Genomic DNA, 20,026 nt, shown 5'->3' with positions numbered 1-20,026 from the left:
TTTGGTTTTAACCTTTACATTAGATAACATAAGTAACATGGTATATGGACTTTATCTGAAAACACATCAGAAATCTGAGATGCTAAGTGCAACTGGTATCTCATCAGAATACCTGTAGTTCCTTGCCATTACTTGATTCTTCAATTCCCTGCTTACTCTTATGCTAAGATAAACTTTCTGATTCTGCTTTAAAATTTGGCTCTATATTATAAAAATATGAGGCAGCTTACTATTGAAAAACTACATCTTCCATAAATCAAACATTATCTTTGTTTTAAAATATTCACATGACTATATTTATATCCCCCGTGAAGCTCATAGCTTCATGGGGGGATATAATAATTAATTATGAATAATACTCTTGAGCTGTTCAAGTCCTACATGTGGGCACAGAGGAAGTATAAGGGTTAGTTTATATTTACCACACTTATTGGTATGGGGAAAGTGAATGCTGCCTTTGGTGGAACATTTTCTCAGTCATTTGTAAATTTAGGAAACAAATCTGTTTTTTCCTTTTCTCATTTTTTTCCCCCACTTGTAAGGTTAACTGAAATCCTGAATTTGAATAAAAGAAGGACTAAGAGGAAAAGCTAACTTTAGGGGGCTAGATCTATTATTATACTTTCACCCAGAAAATTGCATTTTTATATTAAAACTTGAAACAACTCAGTATCTTTGATGTAGGAAGCAGGGTTTCCACTGTAGCTCTATCATGTATTGAGTATAACCAATTTTCAGTTTACTCATCTGTAAAATAGGTATATTGTCTACTCGGTATTGCCGACCTACGAGTTCTATCTTGTGAATTAAACATGGTCATGCATATGAAGGCAGCATGTTATACAAAAATCAAGGAGTCAGTGGTTAGACAAACCTGGATTTAATTCTCAGTTACAAGCAGTGTAACCTTTAGCACGTTCTTTAACTTTTCTGAAAGTCAATTTCTCTTTCTACATAATGGAGGCAATAATGTCTATTTCATAAGATTTCCATAGGATTTAATGATGTGTTTGAAAAGCTTCCAAGAAAAAGCCCTGTCTGAAACTTCTTTATTAGTACAGTGCTTTATGCATAGGGTTAGAAATAAATATTTATTTGTCACATAAATGAAGCATTTATTTAAATCTACTTTACATATATATTGAAAAATATAAAAGTGTCTAAATTTCAGACCAAAGAGGATTGGCTTAATGTCCACCCAGAGAAAGGAATACACTGCAGGGATTACTGATATTGTTGTTTTCATGGATATATGTTTGCCATATATTGTTAGGATGTGAAAAACATAAAGCAACATATGTGGAATAATCAACTTTTAATTTAAAAAATTAAAAAAAGTTTGGGAAATATATATCCAAAAAGTTTAGTGAGATTATGAATGAGTTTATTTTGCCTTATTTGTATTTTCTAATATGTGTACAAAAGTGTCTGATTATTTGTATAACAAAGTAAAATGTTAAATAAAAATAATAGGAATAAAAAAACTGACCTCCTTCAGCTGAACAGATGACCACAATTTGACTAAAAGGCCCATCTCCTTTATTGTTATAAACGCCAACTTTCACTTCAAAGGGAGTAAGAGGAGGGACACTTTCATCTCGATAAATGAATTTGGAAGCTTCAGAGGATGTCACCATTTTTTCCTTCCAGCCACGTGTTCCATTGGGTCTGAAAGCCACAATATAGCCGAAGCCTTCCCCATTCTGAAACTCTTCAGATACTGGCTAAAGAAGAAAAATATAATTAATTATCAGCAAAATGATTGATTAAAAATCCACTTTCTCCAAATTCCTAATTTAAAAAAAATTATGGATAGCTAGAGAAAGGGAGAGTCTCAAATCTTTATACTACATTGGAAGCCAAAATAGTACAATCATTTTGGCACTACTTTGAAAGTTAAAAAGCTTTAAAGGTAAAAGAAGAAAAATTGTATCAGTTGAAATGTACAACAACTCTCAAGAGAATTGAAAACTTTTGAAGTGAAACAAATTTGCTCCAGTTAGTCATGTATATGAAATGAAGATCTTTGGATTAACATGTTGGGGAAAATTGTCCTATGGTCTAGTGGTCGGGAATATCTTGTCACTGGTAATGCTCTGCAGAACCCTTTAGACCACAAAAGTAAGATATAGTGATGTTAAAACCTTTTTTGTAGTGTGCTTTGCAATTGCTTTTATGGTTACTGACATGAAAAAGTTGGACTATGGTATTCAAGAAGCTTCTTGTGCTATATGGCTTAGATTTAAATTGGTTACATGGGCTTCAACTGCACACCATAGAAAGGAGTAATTGTGATTGACCAGTCAATGTGGAAAAGTTACCAGCCACTGTCTAGCACAGTGCTTCACACACAGTAGATACTCAATAAATATTAGCTAAGTAGTTTTTTTCCTTGAATTTTGATATGAAGAAAAGCCATGTATTGAGTGGTGGCAAAGAGACAAAGCCCATTATATTAAAGCTTACATGGAAAGGCAATTCCATTTACAGAGATCTGGTCTCAGTGAAGGTCAGCTATTGGAAAGTTAATACCTCTGTAGACATAAAAAAAAATATGAAGTTTTATCGAAGAAAAGGGGGAATGGACAAAAAAATAGGACAGATGATGTGCTCATGGAATAATTCTTACTGGCAAAAGAGATCTCTGTACACTTTCTCATTGTTCTTAGAGATTGTCAAGGAGTTGCTCTATTTACTCTAACAGGCATTTCCATTTCTATGTATTCTAAGATCTCTGTGAGCTATTTACATTTAATAATAAGGTTATTTAACATCAAAAAAGGAAGGTGGCTTCATGGAAAATAAATGTACTCTTCACATCCCCTCCGCCTTCATCTCCACTCTTTTTCCTTGACAAATGATACTTTGGAGGCATATGATGAGATAGATAAAATGACACAAATTTTGTAATCAAAGTCACAATTCTGTTTATTAGGGAAAATATGTAACAGTGCCTCAGTTTCATGATTTGTAAAATGAAGAAAATCATTCCAACTGATAAGATTGTTGTATGGGTTAAATGAGATAACCTGGGTAAAGTGGCATTTATTCAGCAGTGGTTCATTCCTTCCTCCCACTGTTTTTAGCCTCTAAATGAATCAAGTGGACTGCTTAATCATAAAATAATTAAATATCACACTAAGCCAAACAAACACGTGGAGTAATTGGTGAGAGGATGTGTTTTTCTTACCTCCCAGGCAATGACTAACTCATGCCTTCTTCCACTTCTTCCGCTTACATTGGTGGGTGCTGTCTTCGGAACTGTGGATAAAAATGGGTGGAGAGTGAGGAGAAAAAGAACTCCCAACCTACGTTGGATAAAATCCTGAAATAAGTCAGAAGTTTGTTTGAAGTCAAATGGTCATATTAAAGATTAAAACAAAATATTGGTGACAGAAACACCCTGCTTTCAAATCTATGTGGCAGATTTTGATACACTTTTTTTTTCATGACCACTTATTGCACCATGCCTCTTGAAAATGCTCTGTGATAGCGATTTCTAAATAATAATTAACACTATATCTAAGAACATCTAATAATGATTAGGTAAATTTTGTCCTTAAAATTGCTCACTTTTCTCCTCTTTGCTAATGACGTGACTCTTTTTTGTTATCCCGGGGCTTGCAGAGCCACTGAAAAATCCACAGGTCAAGATTAGCATTACTGCCTTACCAGAACCCCCAGGAAGCTTCAGTACTTTTTTGTTGTTGTTGTTAAACCTTAGCAACAATTCCATGGAGTGAGAAACTACTTAAATGAATAAACATTTAAAAAAATCTGTCAAGAATGAATCTCTCTGCAAACTGCAAAATTTATAGGCAACCAGTGAAACTTTTTCAAATGAATAACTATTAAAAGAATAAATGTGTCAAAGGAATAAATTTCCCCTTCATTGCACCAAACCACAAAATCTGCAGTTGAAAGGGAACATTTTCAAATGAAGAACTTTTAAATGAAGAAAACTATTAAAAGAAATCATTTTACAGAGCCTGCATTAGCAATTTTACACTTCAGCGTTGCCTTTCTATTCCGGCATATCATTTTTAAACGATATTGATATACTCATAAACAATAAATTCACTCCTATATATTACTTACTTGGAACGAAAGGCTATTAATTACTGGTAGGTATTCACACAGCCTTTTATACACCAGAAAAACTGAAGTGGAATTTATATACTCCTGGAAAGGAAGAAAACAAATTCTCCTTGGGCCAGAAAAGAGGGTGAGCAAAACCTGTGAATATATAATTGGCTCCATTGAAATAAATAACCTTCATTTGTCAGGGTCTACATTTCAGTATCGTTTGGCCCTTTTCTCCATGAACACAATTCTCTTGCTCAGGCACATGCAGCTGCTACCAACATAGGATTATGCAGCAGCAGTTATCAATCTTTATTCTTTCACTGTTACATACATACTGAGGATTATTCATATGTGGAGTTCATCTCACGGATTCCCTCAGAATTGCATGGAATTGGATACCCTTTTTTTTCTCTCATTTAAGAAATCACATGGAATTCAACTGAGAAAAATGATGCAATTAGAGCAATAACTGTAAATATGACCTAATTTATATGAACAGCAAACAAATCATTTATTGAGTTATGTATTAGTAGTCATAGTTGTTGCCACATGTAACAGACTGTGACATATCAGTATGCCTTATAACCATGTCTGAAAAACCACTGTTATGTAGTATTAGTCTAAATTTATTTTCTGCTCAATGTTATGGGTAAGACACACAAGAATGGAACTAGTTTAACTGTATATGTAAAAGGACAGGGATCCAAATTTTCAAATATTCCCTTTTTGGCTAATCTCAGACTTCTGAATATTATGACCATCAAAGCATAGTCAAATAAATAGTGGATACAAGATATTAATAATTTATTGATATCATGCTATTACTGCTTCTCTTAGTATTATTGGTTTTTTAAAATGTATATACACACACATACACACACACATACACTCTTCACATTTATCTCTGAAAACTCACATTTAAATAACATGGGTAATGTATACCAGACCCAGTACTTCATCTGTTAAATTGGACTAAATTTGTACTCTAAATTTAGGGCTTTGAATCCTCTTCTTTGAGGACATCATTCCTACAATCTTAGGTTTCTGTGGAAAGACTAGGCATTGAAGATCCTTTTCTACTTTGTTCAGCCCTAAAACATCATCAAAAAGAAAAGGATGCTCAGAAACTCTGGATTACAGTTTTAGAGTAGGCTCTAGGCTCTCTAGTGAATATGTAGAAGCCTATTTAAAAGATATTAATAGAATAAAACAAAGTAACTATTTGAAATCAAAACTGTTGAAGCTTTGGTAGTATTGTTTCACATCCATTGATACTTTTATTTTTAAAAAAACAATTTACCAATTTAGATTTTTAAAAGTTTTAACTTTGTGAGTAAAAAATTTAAAAAAAAAAGCAAGTGAACATTTTGGGGAAAATTTCCATTTTGAGAAACTAAGAAAGCAAAAGAGGGCTTTCTTCTATGATTTGATTCACTTCTATTTAATTCATTTTTTGAAAGTACTCTATGTGATTTCAAATTTCAACTAATGATCTAAGTTTTAAAAACATTTGTTTTACTACTTGAAATCAGGTCCGTGAGGTTTTCTTACTGCTGCTAATTTATTTTCAAGACAAGATAGCCCATCTTCAACTTAATGTAAAGGAATAAGATCATCCTTCTCTTACCTTACCTCCAATTTTAATGAACAATAACTGACAAGAGAGGCATTATGGCTCACCGTGTTTTAATAGCATATGTGTATAAGTAACAGCTACTCAAATTTTAAAAAAAGTTTACTAGATATAATCGGATTCACTAGTGGAAAACTTCAGGCTGTAATAGCTGCAGCTCAGGCAGTGTTTTGTTGTCATGGGCACAATGTTTGAATTGGGTACTCTAATTCCAATTGGCTTAAATTTCCTAATTACATGCAGCTAATCAGTGAAACCCATGTACATTCATTTTCTTTTCAAGTTGGTGGCACACAGTTATTATCTCTGCACTGATGGAGTCCACTGGTTTTAATTATATCCCTTTATAAAACAACGTATTCCTGATCTGAAGGGATTTGACTTAATCTTTCGGAGCCCGTATGGTGTAAAAGTTCTATAATTCTTGCTAGAAGCACAAAATTAATATAATCAAATATCTAATAAATGCTTTTGCTGAGTCCAGAGAAATACATATTTACTTTAAAACCAAATATATTTTAAATATAATTAATAAAATTTGAATCCAGGATTAAGCAGCTAGACTCTTCTTCCTCAGTCAACTACTGATAAATGTCTTGAGCATATTAGCTTAGAGAATCAAGTTTATACGTATGGTTAGCAGGTTTAAGTCTGATTCTTCTGAATTTCTTTCTGAGCAAAGCTCATCCATTAGTGGATAATGTAATTGATACTTTATCCACAAGCTACAAATGCCTAGCTGTTTTAAGTCTTACCTGGCATGTTGAAATATAAACTCATGTCTCTTTTCCTCTTCAACATTGAAAGCATTCTTGTAAACACAGAATGAAAAAAATATAGTGTACTACCTTAGTTTAGCCACGGCAGAATATCAAAGGACTTCTCAGTAGGTTGAACAAAGTGAGTCACACTAATAATATGCTTTAATTAGCGTTTAACTAAAATAAAATATAATGAAATCATTTACCAATCTTTTTTTACCTGAAAAATTTCCAATTTATGTTACAGTAAGCGCTTACCCCACTCATTAAAAAATACAGCTCTTTTCGAGACCTGGGACAGGCCATATAATTTTGGAGCTTAATGGTTATCTGGCAATTGGTTTGGAAAGAAAGGTGCTGAAGAATGAAAAGACGGAAGGGAGGGAGTTTATATAGCAAAGGTAGAAGTCAAGAGGAACATTTAAAAAATAATTTTTTTCTACTCAAATTGAAGTATGTAGCACAGGAAAATTTCAATTAATTGATTCTAACTCAGGCTTAGTTTACAGAAAGAGTTAAATTGAAGGGGTTCCCCTTGCCCACCATCCCCCACCCCGCCCAGAAGAACCAGTGTTATTTCCTTAAGAGTTTACATAATGCTTTTATTCTTATTAGGGTAGATAAAGTGGTATGTACAAACGGTAAAGGTTTTCTTGTGGGAGTGAGAAGTGGGAGTAAGAAAGATCTGGGTTTGAATCCTAGTTCTACCCCTCTAATTGCTTGGCTGAAAATATTTTTTAACGTGTATTTCCATTGTCTCATGGAGATACTAATTATACCTGCTTCTTAAGGTTATTTTCATGATTATTCATCACAGTACCCAGAATTATAATCAATAAATATCACTTAATATTATTTTCTGTTTAGATTCGAAAAAGAGAAAGTGGTGAAGTCTTCTATGAGAAGTGCTGAAAGTTCATCGTGAGTCTGTACACATGCAATCTTGAAACAGAATATCCTTCTTGGATATTCCAATAATATTGTTTTGGTAGTACCAAAGGAATTAAGCTTTCAGTTTTGCCATAGTTTGTTTCAATCTGGAAATCTAGGCAAAATACCTATTTGAATTTGTGAAAGAGATTGCTAGGATATTTCAGGAAATGTAAGAATTTTCTGATTTATAAACCTGCTTATAAGTAGCAATAGTCAAGAAGATAGGAGGTGAGTGTACAAAATGAATGGTATTTATCTCAACTCATATTCCCTTTGTTTATATAGATCCACAAGGAACTAAATGCAAAGAATAGGTAAAATAATCTTTGTATAAGATTTGTTGCTAAAAAGGGGAGAAAGAAAAGCCAAGAAAAAATATATACAAAGCCTATTCACATACCCCCAGATAAAACTTATCCAGCCCATCTTATAATAATATTCCATTGTGTCTCTTCCATAATTTTTGAACTCAAGGGAATTTTCTAAGTCACCATCATGGACAAGAACTGTGAAAATACAAATGTCAACAGAGCAGGACCCTTTGTAGGTGTCAGAAGGTAATGTATAACTTAAGAAATTGTAAGAGGAAGTTAAACGACTGTTTTCTGAACTTGGAATGAGTCACATGTAATCTCAGATGCTAAATTGAGAGTGGCTGAAGAAAACCAGTCTCACTACAAATCAGAGAAACCAATTTTATGACTCTTTCTCATTGCCTGCCTCCAACTCATATACATACATGCACAAGTAATGCTGTCTTAAGGTTGTCAGTTTAGAAGATGGATTTGCTATGGCATCTCCCTCCAACCCCAGCTGTCAATAGAGAAGTGGGGATATTATTTGTTCATCAAGGTAAATAAGGAGAGGAGCAAGACAACCACTACAGAGAAGTTCAGATGCTTACCTATCATGCCTTGTACTGAGTTTCAGAGTTTTCTAGAATACCTCAATTTCATACTGAGCTACTTGAGGAAACTTCAAATGAAGAACAATAAATAATAGTTCCTGAGAATATCCTATAATTCTAGATTTTGGCAGCCCAGGAATGTGAAATGGTTACTGTGAACCAAGTGGTCATGAAGATAGTTTTGAATAGGGTTGTTAGGATCACACCCAATAAGGCTGCCTGCTAGGGAGCAAGATGACTTCAAAGAACTCAATGCACCACATGAGAGAAAGCAGCAGCATGTGGATAAATGCTATCATGTTGAACATTTAACACCCATGTGAGAACCACAAATTGTACCCTCTAAGTGGAAGCTTTTCTCCTTCTTGTCTGACCTGGAAAGTGCCAGAGCACCGCTGGAAAGTAGGAAATAAAGTGGAAAGAAGAAAGAAAAGACAGATCATAGCTGTTGGGTCAGGTCTGTGCTGGGAGGGAGTGGGAGAACATGGAATTGGATGTGAGATTAAATTTTTTAATTAAATTAAACTGGAATTTTTAAATACTTGAAAATGTGACTGCTCTAGTACGTGAAAATGCTTAGGATTTATTTGAGGCTGAGGTTTGGGGTCATATTGAGCATAGTGGAGAGCAATGGCGGGAGAAGAAAAAAACTTTTTGTTGTTGTTGTTTGTTTGTTTTAACCTCTACAGCTATTTATTGGTGTTTGAGTTTTCAAATGTAGAAAAAATATTTTTCCTTTTGTGGCCAGAAATACGTGTGTAATTTTCCATTTGAGTCAGAAGAGAATGAAGGGACAGAATACAGTGTAGGAGAAAAATAACCAGAAAGCAAAGCAATTTGAATGTGTGGACAAATGTGTAAGCATAATCTTTCATTCAACACTTCTTTTCCTCTACTCCTTTTGCCTTGTCTATGCTACAAGAACCAAAGAAAATGGCTACATATTGAGAAATATCAAATCCCCTTACAGACAGTACTAACTAGATAAGATGAAAAAGCATCATGGGAAGGCAGGCCACAGGTTTGCAAGGATGATTTAGAAGACATGCATGCTCTGTGGAGTGTGCCATGTGCTAAAACGTTCTCTTGACTCTCCTGTTGTTCCAGTGGGCTGGATGATAGGGCACGATGGAACGCTGGCTGTCTGCAGCGGAGACTTCTCACAGTGAGGGTATCTTGGGAAGTTGACTGCAGAGCTGCAAGTCAAGAGACTGTAGGGTTCCTACTGTATCAACAAACATGCATTTAACTCTGAAAATGTTTTCTCAATATGAAAAAATATACTTTTTCATGATTACTAGTTTGTAAATTTCCATTTAATAAAGTAATAACTCATTTAAATTAACGATGGAGGTGATACAATAAAATAGCTTCCAATAATATTGAGCATTTATCATGTGCCAGGCACTATGCTAAGCTCTTTACATGCATTTAAAAAATCTTATTTAATAGAATGGTCAAAAGGAGTAGGTTGTGGTATCCCCATTTTATGAGTGAGAAATTCAAGCCTTAAATGACATGCTTCCTGCCTATGTCCACCCTGCTATTAAGTGGCACAGTAGAACATTAATCCAGATAGAAACTCCAACCTTTCATTATAGGTGCAATTTCTTTTTCTTTAAAAGATACATACACACATAAGCATATATGTATATTTATTCATGTGTGTATATATAATTCATTAAAATTTGAAATAAACTGCAAATATTGAGATTTATACCAGTAGCTCTGAAGATAATTGAAATTTTATACTATAGAGAAGATCAGACCTTTCTGAATGACAAGTTACATAGTTAACTATATCTTTTCTCCCTTTCACTTATCTTTCAACAGTATTAAGAACATGTAACATATAGAATATTAAAATTCAATTAAATGACAAAATTGACAATGCTGTATTTACTTTATGTATTTTTCCATTTCACCCACAGTGTGTATTTCAGATTCATTTCCCCACATGTGATTTTTTTTCTCCTGAGTGTCATCTTTTTGAATAATAGAGAAAGTATTTCCATTATGCTATCCCAAATTTATATATTGGTTTGATGATATTAACACATTTCAAAAATTAAACACAGGGCTATCTATCTTTATTTATCAATCTATCTAATCTCTAACTAAAACTTGTAAGAAAATACAGCTTAAATATAGGAGATGGAGGCAGAGCAAGATGGCAGAATAGAAGGCTCCACTGATTGTCCCCTTGGCAAGGACACTGCTACACATAAAAAGCACTTTTGTAAGAACCAAAAATCAGGTGAGCACTCACAGTATTTGGTTTAAACTTCATATTGCTGAAAGATGCACTGAAGAGGTAGGAAAAACAGTCTTGAATCACTGAGACCACCACTCCTCCATTCCCCAGCAGTGGCCCCACAACACAGAAGAGAAAATCTGTTTGCTTGGGAGAGGGAGAGTGCAACAATTGTGAGACATTAAATTCAGTGTTGCTTGGTTATAGAAGAAAGCAAAACCAGACCAAACTCAGCGGATGCCCACCCACAGAGGGAATTTATTTATTTATTTATTTAATTTTTTTATTTTTTTGAGACAGAGTCTCGCTATGTCACCCAGGGTGGAGTGCAATGGCCCGATCTTGGCTCACTGCAATCTCTGCCTCCTGGGTTCAAGTGATTCTTGTGCCTCAGCCTCCCGAGTAGCTGGGATTACAGGTGCCCGCTACCACGCCCGGCTAATTTTTGTATTTTCAGTAGAGATGAGGTTTCACCATGTTGGTCAGGCTGGTCTCGAACTCCTGACCTCAGGTTATTCACCCACCTCGGCCTCCCAAAGTGCTGGGATTACAGGTGTGAGCCACAGTGCCCGGCCCGGAGGGAATATTTAAACCATCCCTAGCCAGAGGGAAATCTTCCATCTCAGTGGTCAGAACTTGAATTCCTGAAAGCCTCACCACCACAGGCTCAAGTGCTCTGGGGCCCTAAATAAACTTGAAAGGTAGTCTGGGCCACAAGGACTGTAACTCCTAGGCAAGTCCTGTGTTGAACTGGGCTCAGAGATAGTGGACTTGGAGAATATGTGGCCTCTAAAATATGAGCTGGGGTGGAGTGCTAGGGGAGTGTTGATGCCACCCCTTTCCTAAGTCCAGGCTGCACAGCTTGCACATCCATAAGAGATACCTTCCTCCCACTTTAGGAGAGGAGGAGGAAGAGTGGGGAGAACTTTTTCTTGCTTCTTGGATACCAGCTCAGCCACAGGAGAATAGGGCACTGGTCATAGTTGTGAAGCCCTCTTTTCAGACCCTAGCTCCTGTATGACATTTCTAGATACATCCTGGGCAAGAAAGGAACCCACTACCTTGAAGGGAAAGACCCAGTCTTGGCAGGATTAATCATCTGCTATGAAAAGTAAAGGAGACTTTGTCTTGAACCTTAGGTACCAGCTCAGCCACAGAGGTGTAGAGAACTAAGAGGGCTCTTGGGGTCCCTGATCCCAGGAGTTGACTCTTTGACAGCATTTCTGGACCTGCCCAGGGACAGAAGGGAGCACATTGTCCTGAAGGGTGAGTTCTAGACCAGGCAACGTTCGCCAAAAGCTAACTTAAGAGACCTTGGGCCTTAAGGGAACACTGGCAGTAGACTGGCAGTACTACCTGTGGGCTTGTGGTGGCAGTGGCCACGTGGTGAGGCTCCTCTGCCTTTGGAAAGGAGAGGGAAGAATGGGAAGGACTGTGCCTTGTGGTTTGAGTATCAACTCAGCTGCAGTACAATAGAACACCAAGTAGACTTCTAAGGATTTTGACTCTAGTCCCTGGCTCCTGAATGGCACCTCTGGATCTGTCTAGGCCCTAGGGGAACTCACCACCCTGAAAGGAAGGACACTGGCCTGGGTCACTTTGCCATATGCTAATTGTAGAGCCCCAGGGCCTTGAGCAAACATAGGCAGTCACCAGCGAGTGTTTATAGCAGGCCATAGGTGAGATCGACTGCTGGACTGGCTTCAGGTCTGACCCAGCACAGTTCCAGTGGTGGTGGCCACCAGGGTACTTATGGCACTTCATCCCCAGCTCCAGGTGGCTCAGAACAGAGAGACTCCATTTGTTTGGGAGAAAGTAAGGAAAGAGAACAAGAGTCTCTGCCTGGTAATCCAGAGAATTCTTTCAGATCTTGTTCAAGACTATCAAGGCAGTACCTCTGCTAGTCTCCAAGAACTACATTACTGGGCTTGGGGTGTCCCCTAAAGCAGATACAGCTAGATAACAATACGCAAGTCCTTTCAAATACCTGGAAAAGCCTGCCCACGAAAGGCAGGTTACAAACAAGCCCAGCCTGCAAAAACTGCAATAAATGCCTAACTCTTCAATGGCCAGACACAGTTAAATATCCACAAGTATCAAGACCATCCAGGAAAACATGACTTCAGCAAATGAACCAAATATGGCACCGGGGACCAATCCTGGAGAAACAGAGATATGTGACCTTTCAGACAGATAAATCAAAATAGCTGTTATAAAGAAAGTAAAAAAAAAAAAAAATAGAATGTCAAGAAAGAATTCAGAATTCTATCAGACAAATTTAACAAAGAGATTGAAATAATAAAGAGAATCCAACACAAACTCTGGAGCTGAAAAATGCAACTGACACAGGGGAGAAAGCATGAGTCTTTTAATAGTAGAATTGATCTAGCAGAAGAAAGAATTAGTAAACTTTAAGATAGGCTATTTGAAAATATATGTCAGACTAGACAAAAGAAAAGAGAATAATGAAGCACACCTACAAGATTTAGAAATTAGCCTCAAAAGGGCAAATCTAAGAGTTTTGGCCTTAAAGACAAGGTAGAAAGAGATAGAGGTATGAAGTTTATTCAAATGGATAATATCAGAGAACTTCCCAAACCTAGAGAAAAATATTAACATTTAAGTACAAGAAGGTTATAGAACACCAAGAAGATTCAACCCAAAGAACAATGCCTCAAGACAGTTAATAATCAAACTTCCAAAGCTCAAGGATAGAGAAAAGATCCTAAAAACAGTAAGAGAAAGAAACAAATAACATACAAAGGAGCTCCAATATGTCTGGCAGCAGACTTTTCAGTGGAAACTTTACAGGCCAGGAGAGAGCGGTATGACATATTTAAAGTGCTAATGAAAAAAAACTTTTACCATAGAGTAATATATCTGGTGAAAATATCCTTCAAACATGAGGAGAAATAAAGGCTTCCCAGACAAAGAAAAGCTGAGGGATTTCATCAACACCAGACCTGTCCCACAAGAAATGCTAAAGAGAATACTTCCATCGGAAAGAAAAGGACATTAATGAGGAATAAATAATCATTTGAATGTAAAAAACTCATTGGTAATAGTAAGTACACAGGAAAACACAAAATATTATAACACTGTAACTGTGGTGTATAAACTACTCTTATCCTAAGGAGAAAGACTAAATGATGAACCAATAAAAAATAATAACTACAACAACATTCAAAGACATAGATGGTACAATAAGATATAAATAGAAACAGCAGAAAGTTAAAAAGGAGGTGATTAAAGTTAAGATGTAGATTTTTTACTAGTTTTCTTTTTACTTGTTTGCTTTGTTTGCAAACAGTGATAAGCTGTTACCGGCTTAAAATAATGGGTTATAAGCCAGTATTTGCAAACCTCGTGGTAACCTCAAAGCAAAAAACTTACAAGGTATACACAAAAAAGTGAAAAGAAAATTACACCATGTCACTAGAGAAAAACACCTTCACTAAAAAGAAGGCAGGAAGAAAGGAAAGAAGGAAGAATAGACCACAAAACAAGCAGAAAACAAATAATAAAATGGTAGGAGTAAGTCCTTACTTATCGATAGTAACACTGCATGTAAATGGACTAACCTCTCTAATCAAAAGACAGAGTGGCTGAATGGTTAGAAAATAATACGCAATAACCTGTTTCCTACAAGCAACACACTTCACCTATAAAGACACTCATAGATTGAAAATACAGTGGTAGAAAAACATATTTCATGCCAGTGGAAATCACAAAAGAGCAGTAGTAGCTATATTCATATCAGAAAAAAATAAATTTCAAGACAAAAACTGTAAGAAGACATAAAGAAGTTCACCATATAAAGATAAAGGGGTGAATTCAGCAAGAGGATATAACAATTTGAAATACATATGCACTCAATGCTTGAGTACCCAGATATATACAGGAAATATTATGAGAGGTAAGGAAAGAGAGATACACCTCACTGCAATAATAGCTGGAGACTTTAATACCTCACTTTCAGCACTAGACAGACCTTCCAGACAGAAAATCAACAAAGAAACATTGGATTTAATTTACACTATGGACCAAATTGACCTAATATTTACAAGAAATTTTATCCAACAGCTGAATACACATTCTTTTCATCAGCACATAGATTATTCTCAAGGATAGGCCATATGTTACATCACAAAAAAATGCTCCTGAATGACCCATGGGTCAATGAAGAAATTAAGAAGGGAATTGAAAAATTTCTTGAAACAAATAATAATGGAATCACAGCATACCAAGACCTATGGGATACAGCAAAAGCAATCCTAAGAGGAAAGTTCATAGCTATAAGTGCCTAAATCATTAAAAAAAAAAAAAAAGAAAAACTTCAAATAAGCAACCTACTAAGGCATCCTAAGGAACTAGAAAAGCAAGAGTAAACCAAACCCAAAATTAGTGGAAGAAAAATACAATAAAGATCAGAGCAGAAATAAATGAAATGAAGAAAACAATACAAAAGATCAATAGAACAAGAAGTTTTTTTTTAAGTTAAAATGAACAAATCTTTAGCCAGACTAAGAAAAAAAGAGAGTACACAAATAAGCAAAATCAGACATAAAAAGGAGACATTACATCTGACACTGCAGAAATTCAAAGGATCATTAGTGGCTACTATGAGCAACTATGTGCCAATAAATTGGAATATCTAGAAGAAATGGACAAATTTCTAGACACATACAACCTATCAAGATTGAACTGTGAATAAATTAAAAACTTAAGCAGATCAATAATGTGTGATTGAAGCTGTAATAAATGGGCATCCAGAGAAAAAAAAAGGAAGCCTCAGACTCAATGGCTTCACTGCCGAATTCTACCAAACGTTTAAAAAAGAATTAAAACCAATCCTACTCAAACTATTTCAAAAAATAGAGAAGGAGGGAACACTTCCCATTCATTCTATGAGGCCAGTATTACCCTGGTACCAAAAATAGACAAAGACATATCAAAAAAGAAAAAAAAACCTATAGGCTGGTATCACTGATAAGTATCAATGCAAAATTTCTCAACAAAATACCAGCAAACTGAATTCAATAACATATTAAAAAGTTCATTCATCATGACCAAGTGGAATTTATCCCTGGGATGCAAGGCAAATTCAACATACACAAATAAGTCAATGTGATACATTATACCAACAGAATGAAGGACAAAACACCTATGACCATTTCAATTGATGTTGAAAAAGCATTTGATAAAATTCAGCATCTCTTCATGATAAAAATTCTCAACAAACTGGGTATAGAATGAATATAACTCAACATCATAAAAATCAAATATGATGAACTCACAGCTAGTATTATATTAAATGGGGAAAGACTGAAAGCCTTTCCTCCAAGATCTGGAACATGACAAGGATGCCCACTTTCACCACTGTTTTTCAACATAGTACTGGAAGTCCTGGCTAGAGCAATCAGACAGGATAAATATATAAAAGGCATCCAAATTGGAAAGGAATACATCAACTTTTTCTTGTTTGCAGATGATATAATCTTATGTTTGGGAAAATCTAAAGACCCCATCAAAAAACAATTAGAACTGATGAACAAATTTAGTAAATTTTCAGGATACAAAATCAACATACAAAAATCAGTAGCATTTTTATATGCAAACTGTGAACAATCTGAAAAAGAAATCAAGAAACTTATTTACAATAGCTACAAATAAAATACAACACTTAGGAATTAACCAAATAAATGAAATATCTCTATAATGAAAACTGTAAAACACTGATGCAATACATTGAAAACGACACAAAATAATAGAAAGATATTCCATGTCCATGAATTGTAAGAAACAATATTGTTAAAATGTCCATACTATCCAAAGCAATCTAGAGATTTAATGCAATCCCTATCAAAATAACAATGATATTCTTCACAGAAATAGAAAAAACAATTCTTAAGTTTATATCAGATCACAAAAGAGCTAGAATAGCCAAAACTATCCTAAGCAAAAAGAACAAAACTGGTGGAATCACATTACCAGACTTCAAATTATACTTGAGAACTATAGTGATCAAAACAGCATGGCCCTGGCATAAAAACAGACACATGGACCAATGGAACAGAATAGAGGACCCCAACATAAATCTATACATCTACAATGAACTTATTTTCAATAAAAGTTCTCAGAACATACATCAAGGAAAGGACAGTCTCTTCACTAAATAGTTCTGGGAAAACTGGATATCTATATGCAGAAAAGTGAAACTAGACTCTTATCTCTTGCCATATAAAAATCAAATCAAAATGTATTAAAGATTTAAATCTAAGACCTCAAAATATGAAACTACTACAGGAAAACATTGGGGAATCTCTGCAAGACAACGGAGTGGGCGAAGACTTCTTGAGCAATATACCACAAGCACAGGAAACTAAAGCAAAAATAGACAAATGGGATAATTTAAAAAGCTTCTGCACAGCAAAGGAAACAGTAAACAAGTGAAGAGACAACCCACAGAATGGGAGAAAATATTTGCAAACTACCTATTTGCCAAAGGATTAATAAACAGAATATATAAAGAAGTCAAACAATTATATAGGAAAAAAATCAAAAAATCCAATTCAAAAAATGGGCAAAAGATTTGAATAGACATTTCTCAAAAGAAGACATATAAATGGCAAACAGGCATATGAAAATGTGCTCAACATCATCGATCATCAGGGGAATTTAAATCAAAACTTCAATAAGATATAATTTCACCCCAGTTTACATGGCTTATATTCAAAAGACAGGCAATAACAACTGCTAGTGAGAATCTAGAGAAAAGGGAACCCTCATACACTGTTGGTGGGGACATAAATTAGTACACTATGGAGAACAGTTTGGAGGTTTCTCAGAAAACTAAAAATAGAGCTACCATATGATCTAGCAATCCCACTCCTAGGTATATACCCAAAAGAAAGGAAATTAGTTTATTGAAGTGATATCTGCACTCCCACGTTTATTGCAGTAATATTTACCATAGCCAATATCTGGAAGCAACTTAAATGTCCATCAGCAGATGAATGGATAAAGAAAATGTGGTGCTTGTACACAATGTAGTATTATTGAGCTATACAAAAGAATGAAATCCTGTCATTTGCAACAACATGGATGGATCTGGAGATCATCATGTTAAGTGAAATAAGCCAGGCACAGAAAGACAAACATCACATGTTCTCACTCATTGGTAAGAGCTAAAAATTAAAACAATCAAACTCATGTAAAAAGAGAGTAGAAGGATGGTTACCAGAGGCTGGGAAGTGTAGTTGGTAGTGGGGGTTGGGGGGAAGGGAAGATGGTTAATGGATATAAAAAAATAGTTAGAATAAATAAAACCTAGTATTTGCTAGCATAACAGGGTGACTATAGTAAAAAAATAATTTAATAGTACATTTTAAACTGACTAAAAGTGTATTATTGGATTGTTTGAAACACAAAGGATAGATGCTTGAGGGGATGAATACCCTATTTATCCTGATATGGTTACTAAGCATTGTATGCCTGTATCAAAATATCTCATGTAACCCAAAAATATATATACCTACTGTATACCCACATAAATTAAAAATGAAATGTGTGCATAAAATGTATATTTGTATTATGATTTTGACATCCTAATACTAAGAAATTGGACTGAACCAATTTATCTTAGCTTTGCTGACTATCAAGAGTGTTTCTTTCCTTTTTTTTTTTTTTTTTTTTTGAGAGAGTCTCACTCTGTCACCCAGGCTGGAGTGCAGTGGTGCAATGTCTGCTCAGTGCAACCTCTGCCTCCCAGGTTCTCACGTCTGAGTCATCTGAATAGCTAAAATTACAGGTGTGTGCCACCATGCCTGGCTGATTTTTATATGTTTAGCAGAGATGGTTTTTGCCATGTTGGCCAGGCTGGTCTTGAATTCCTGGGCTCAGATGATCCCTATGCTTCAGCGTCCCAAAGTGCTGAGATTATAGGCATGAGCCACTGTGCCTGACCGAGTATTTCTTGATGACCGGAAAATTCAAAATATACTCTTCAGAAAAATTGTAAAGAAAAATTCTGTTTTTTGGCATGCAGAAAAGGAGCAATTCTATGACAGAAATGGTTCACTGCACTGCTTTGGAATTTAGAATATTCTATTAAATAAGTGAACCTTAAAGAGGCATACCACTTTCAATTCAACATCCCTAATGTGAGACCTTTTTTCTCCCAAGCAGCTCTATTTTCAAAGTTTAGTTGGCTCTTTAGAGCAGCATTATCTTTTAAAATACTGGATATGTACTTAATAGAGGCAGAGTGCATCATCTGAGAGGATGTCTCCAGATATTGGTGTCTCTTTAAATCCGTGCTGCCTGACAAAACAGGCACATAACTCAACACTCGGCTCAACACCATTAGTAGCTCTAACCCTATGTAGTACCACAGTACAGGAAGCATAAAGGATGCAATACAAACCTTCCTCAACTCACTTTCAAAGGAGAGTACTTTGTGCATTTCTCATGCTGCTTCTCTTCCATAAGATTCTAATGGACTAAAGTATGTCATGTATATAGAACTCATGATAAAATAGAGACAGGCAATACATGATTGAGGTAGCTGCAGAAATAGACATTCTTTTAAAATGCATAATCTGAATACACTTTAGCTTGAAATGTAAAAGTGATCTTGCTAAAATGCTTTTTAATAGCACAAGGAGATTCATACCATAAAAAGTTGAAAAGGATTATTCATCCCAAATGGATTACTTATTTTTGAAATGAATATTTATAGAGAGCCTCTGAATTAGGCAGTAATCTTTGCCTTTGTTTAAACACAATTAACAATATGCAAAGTAAGGCAGCGCTTTTTAGAAAGTATGTGATCATAAGTACTACTATTGGCAGTCATTTCAGTATCTGCACAGTGAGTACATAAAATGAAGAACAACTAACCTGTTATGCTCTTAATTAATGAACACCTGTATACAATGAAAGCATGGCTGGTTTTATGGATGCATGAAAATCTAACCAGGCAATTAATGTTTAATTTAAAATTCATGCTATTGAAAAGGTAGCAGAAAAAACAACTTATAATAGGCAAATCACAAAAGTGGAGAAGTTGGATTTTCTGTGGATGAACCTTTTCCAAAATATTTAAGCCATTTTACCTCTTTTTTTTGGTTGTTTAATTTTTATATGGAAAAAACTGAACATCTTTTGTATTGTTATTTACTTTTAATGTGATAATTTGATCATGTGGATTTTTTTGGCAATTAAACTTTTAAGTTCATGGGTACATGTGCAGGTTTGTTACATAGGTAAACTTGTGACATGGGGGTTTGTTGTACAGATTATTTCATCACCCAGGTATTAAGCCTTTGAGCATATACCCAGTAATGGGAGTATCGGGTCAAATGTTATTTCTGTTTTTAGGTCTTTGAGGAGTTGTCACACTTTCTTCCACAATGGTTGACCTAATTTATACTCCCACCAACAGTGTATAA

The 20,026-nt window shown here is 35.2% G+C and overlaps 1 protein-coding gene across 1 annotated transcript in view; it reads right to left on the bottom strand.

Annotated features, from left to right (window-relative positions):
- CNTN5 (contactin 5) overlaps window positions 1-20,026 on the bottom strand; it is a 1,330,348-nt gene that overhangs the window by 58,038 nt on the left and 1,252,284 nt on the right. The window contains exons 19-20 of the mRNA XM_019035685.4: window positions 3,191-3,261; window positions 1,490-1,724 (exon numbers count right to left, since the gene is read on the bottom strand). Coding sequence (XP_018891230.3) covers window positions 1,490-1,724; window positions 3,191-3,261 — 306 coding nt within the window. The remainder of the gene's footprint in view (window positions 1-1,489; window positions 1,725-3,190; window positions 3,262-20,026) is intronic.

The sequence above is a fragment of the Gorilla gorilla genome, chromosome 9, assembly GCF_029281585.2.
Source record: "Gorilla gorilla gorilla isolate KB3781 chromosome 9, NHGRI_mGorGor1-v2.1_pri, whole genome shotgun sequence".
Lineage (NCBI taxonomy): Eukaryota > Metazoa > Chordata > Mammalia > Primates > Hominidae > Gorilla > Gorilla gorilla.
The sequence above is the reverse complement of the archived record's forward strand: the minus strand, read 5'-3'. Positions and strand labels throughout refer to the sequence as shown.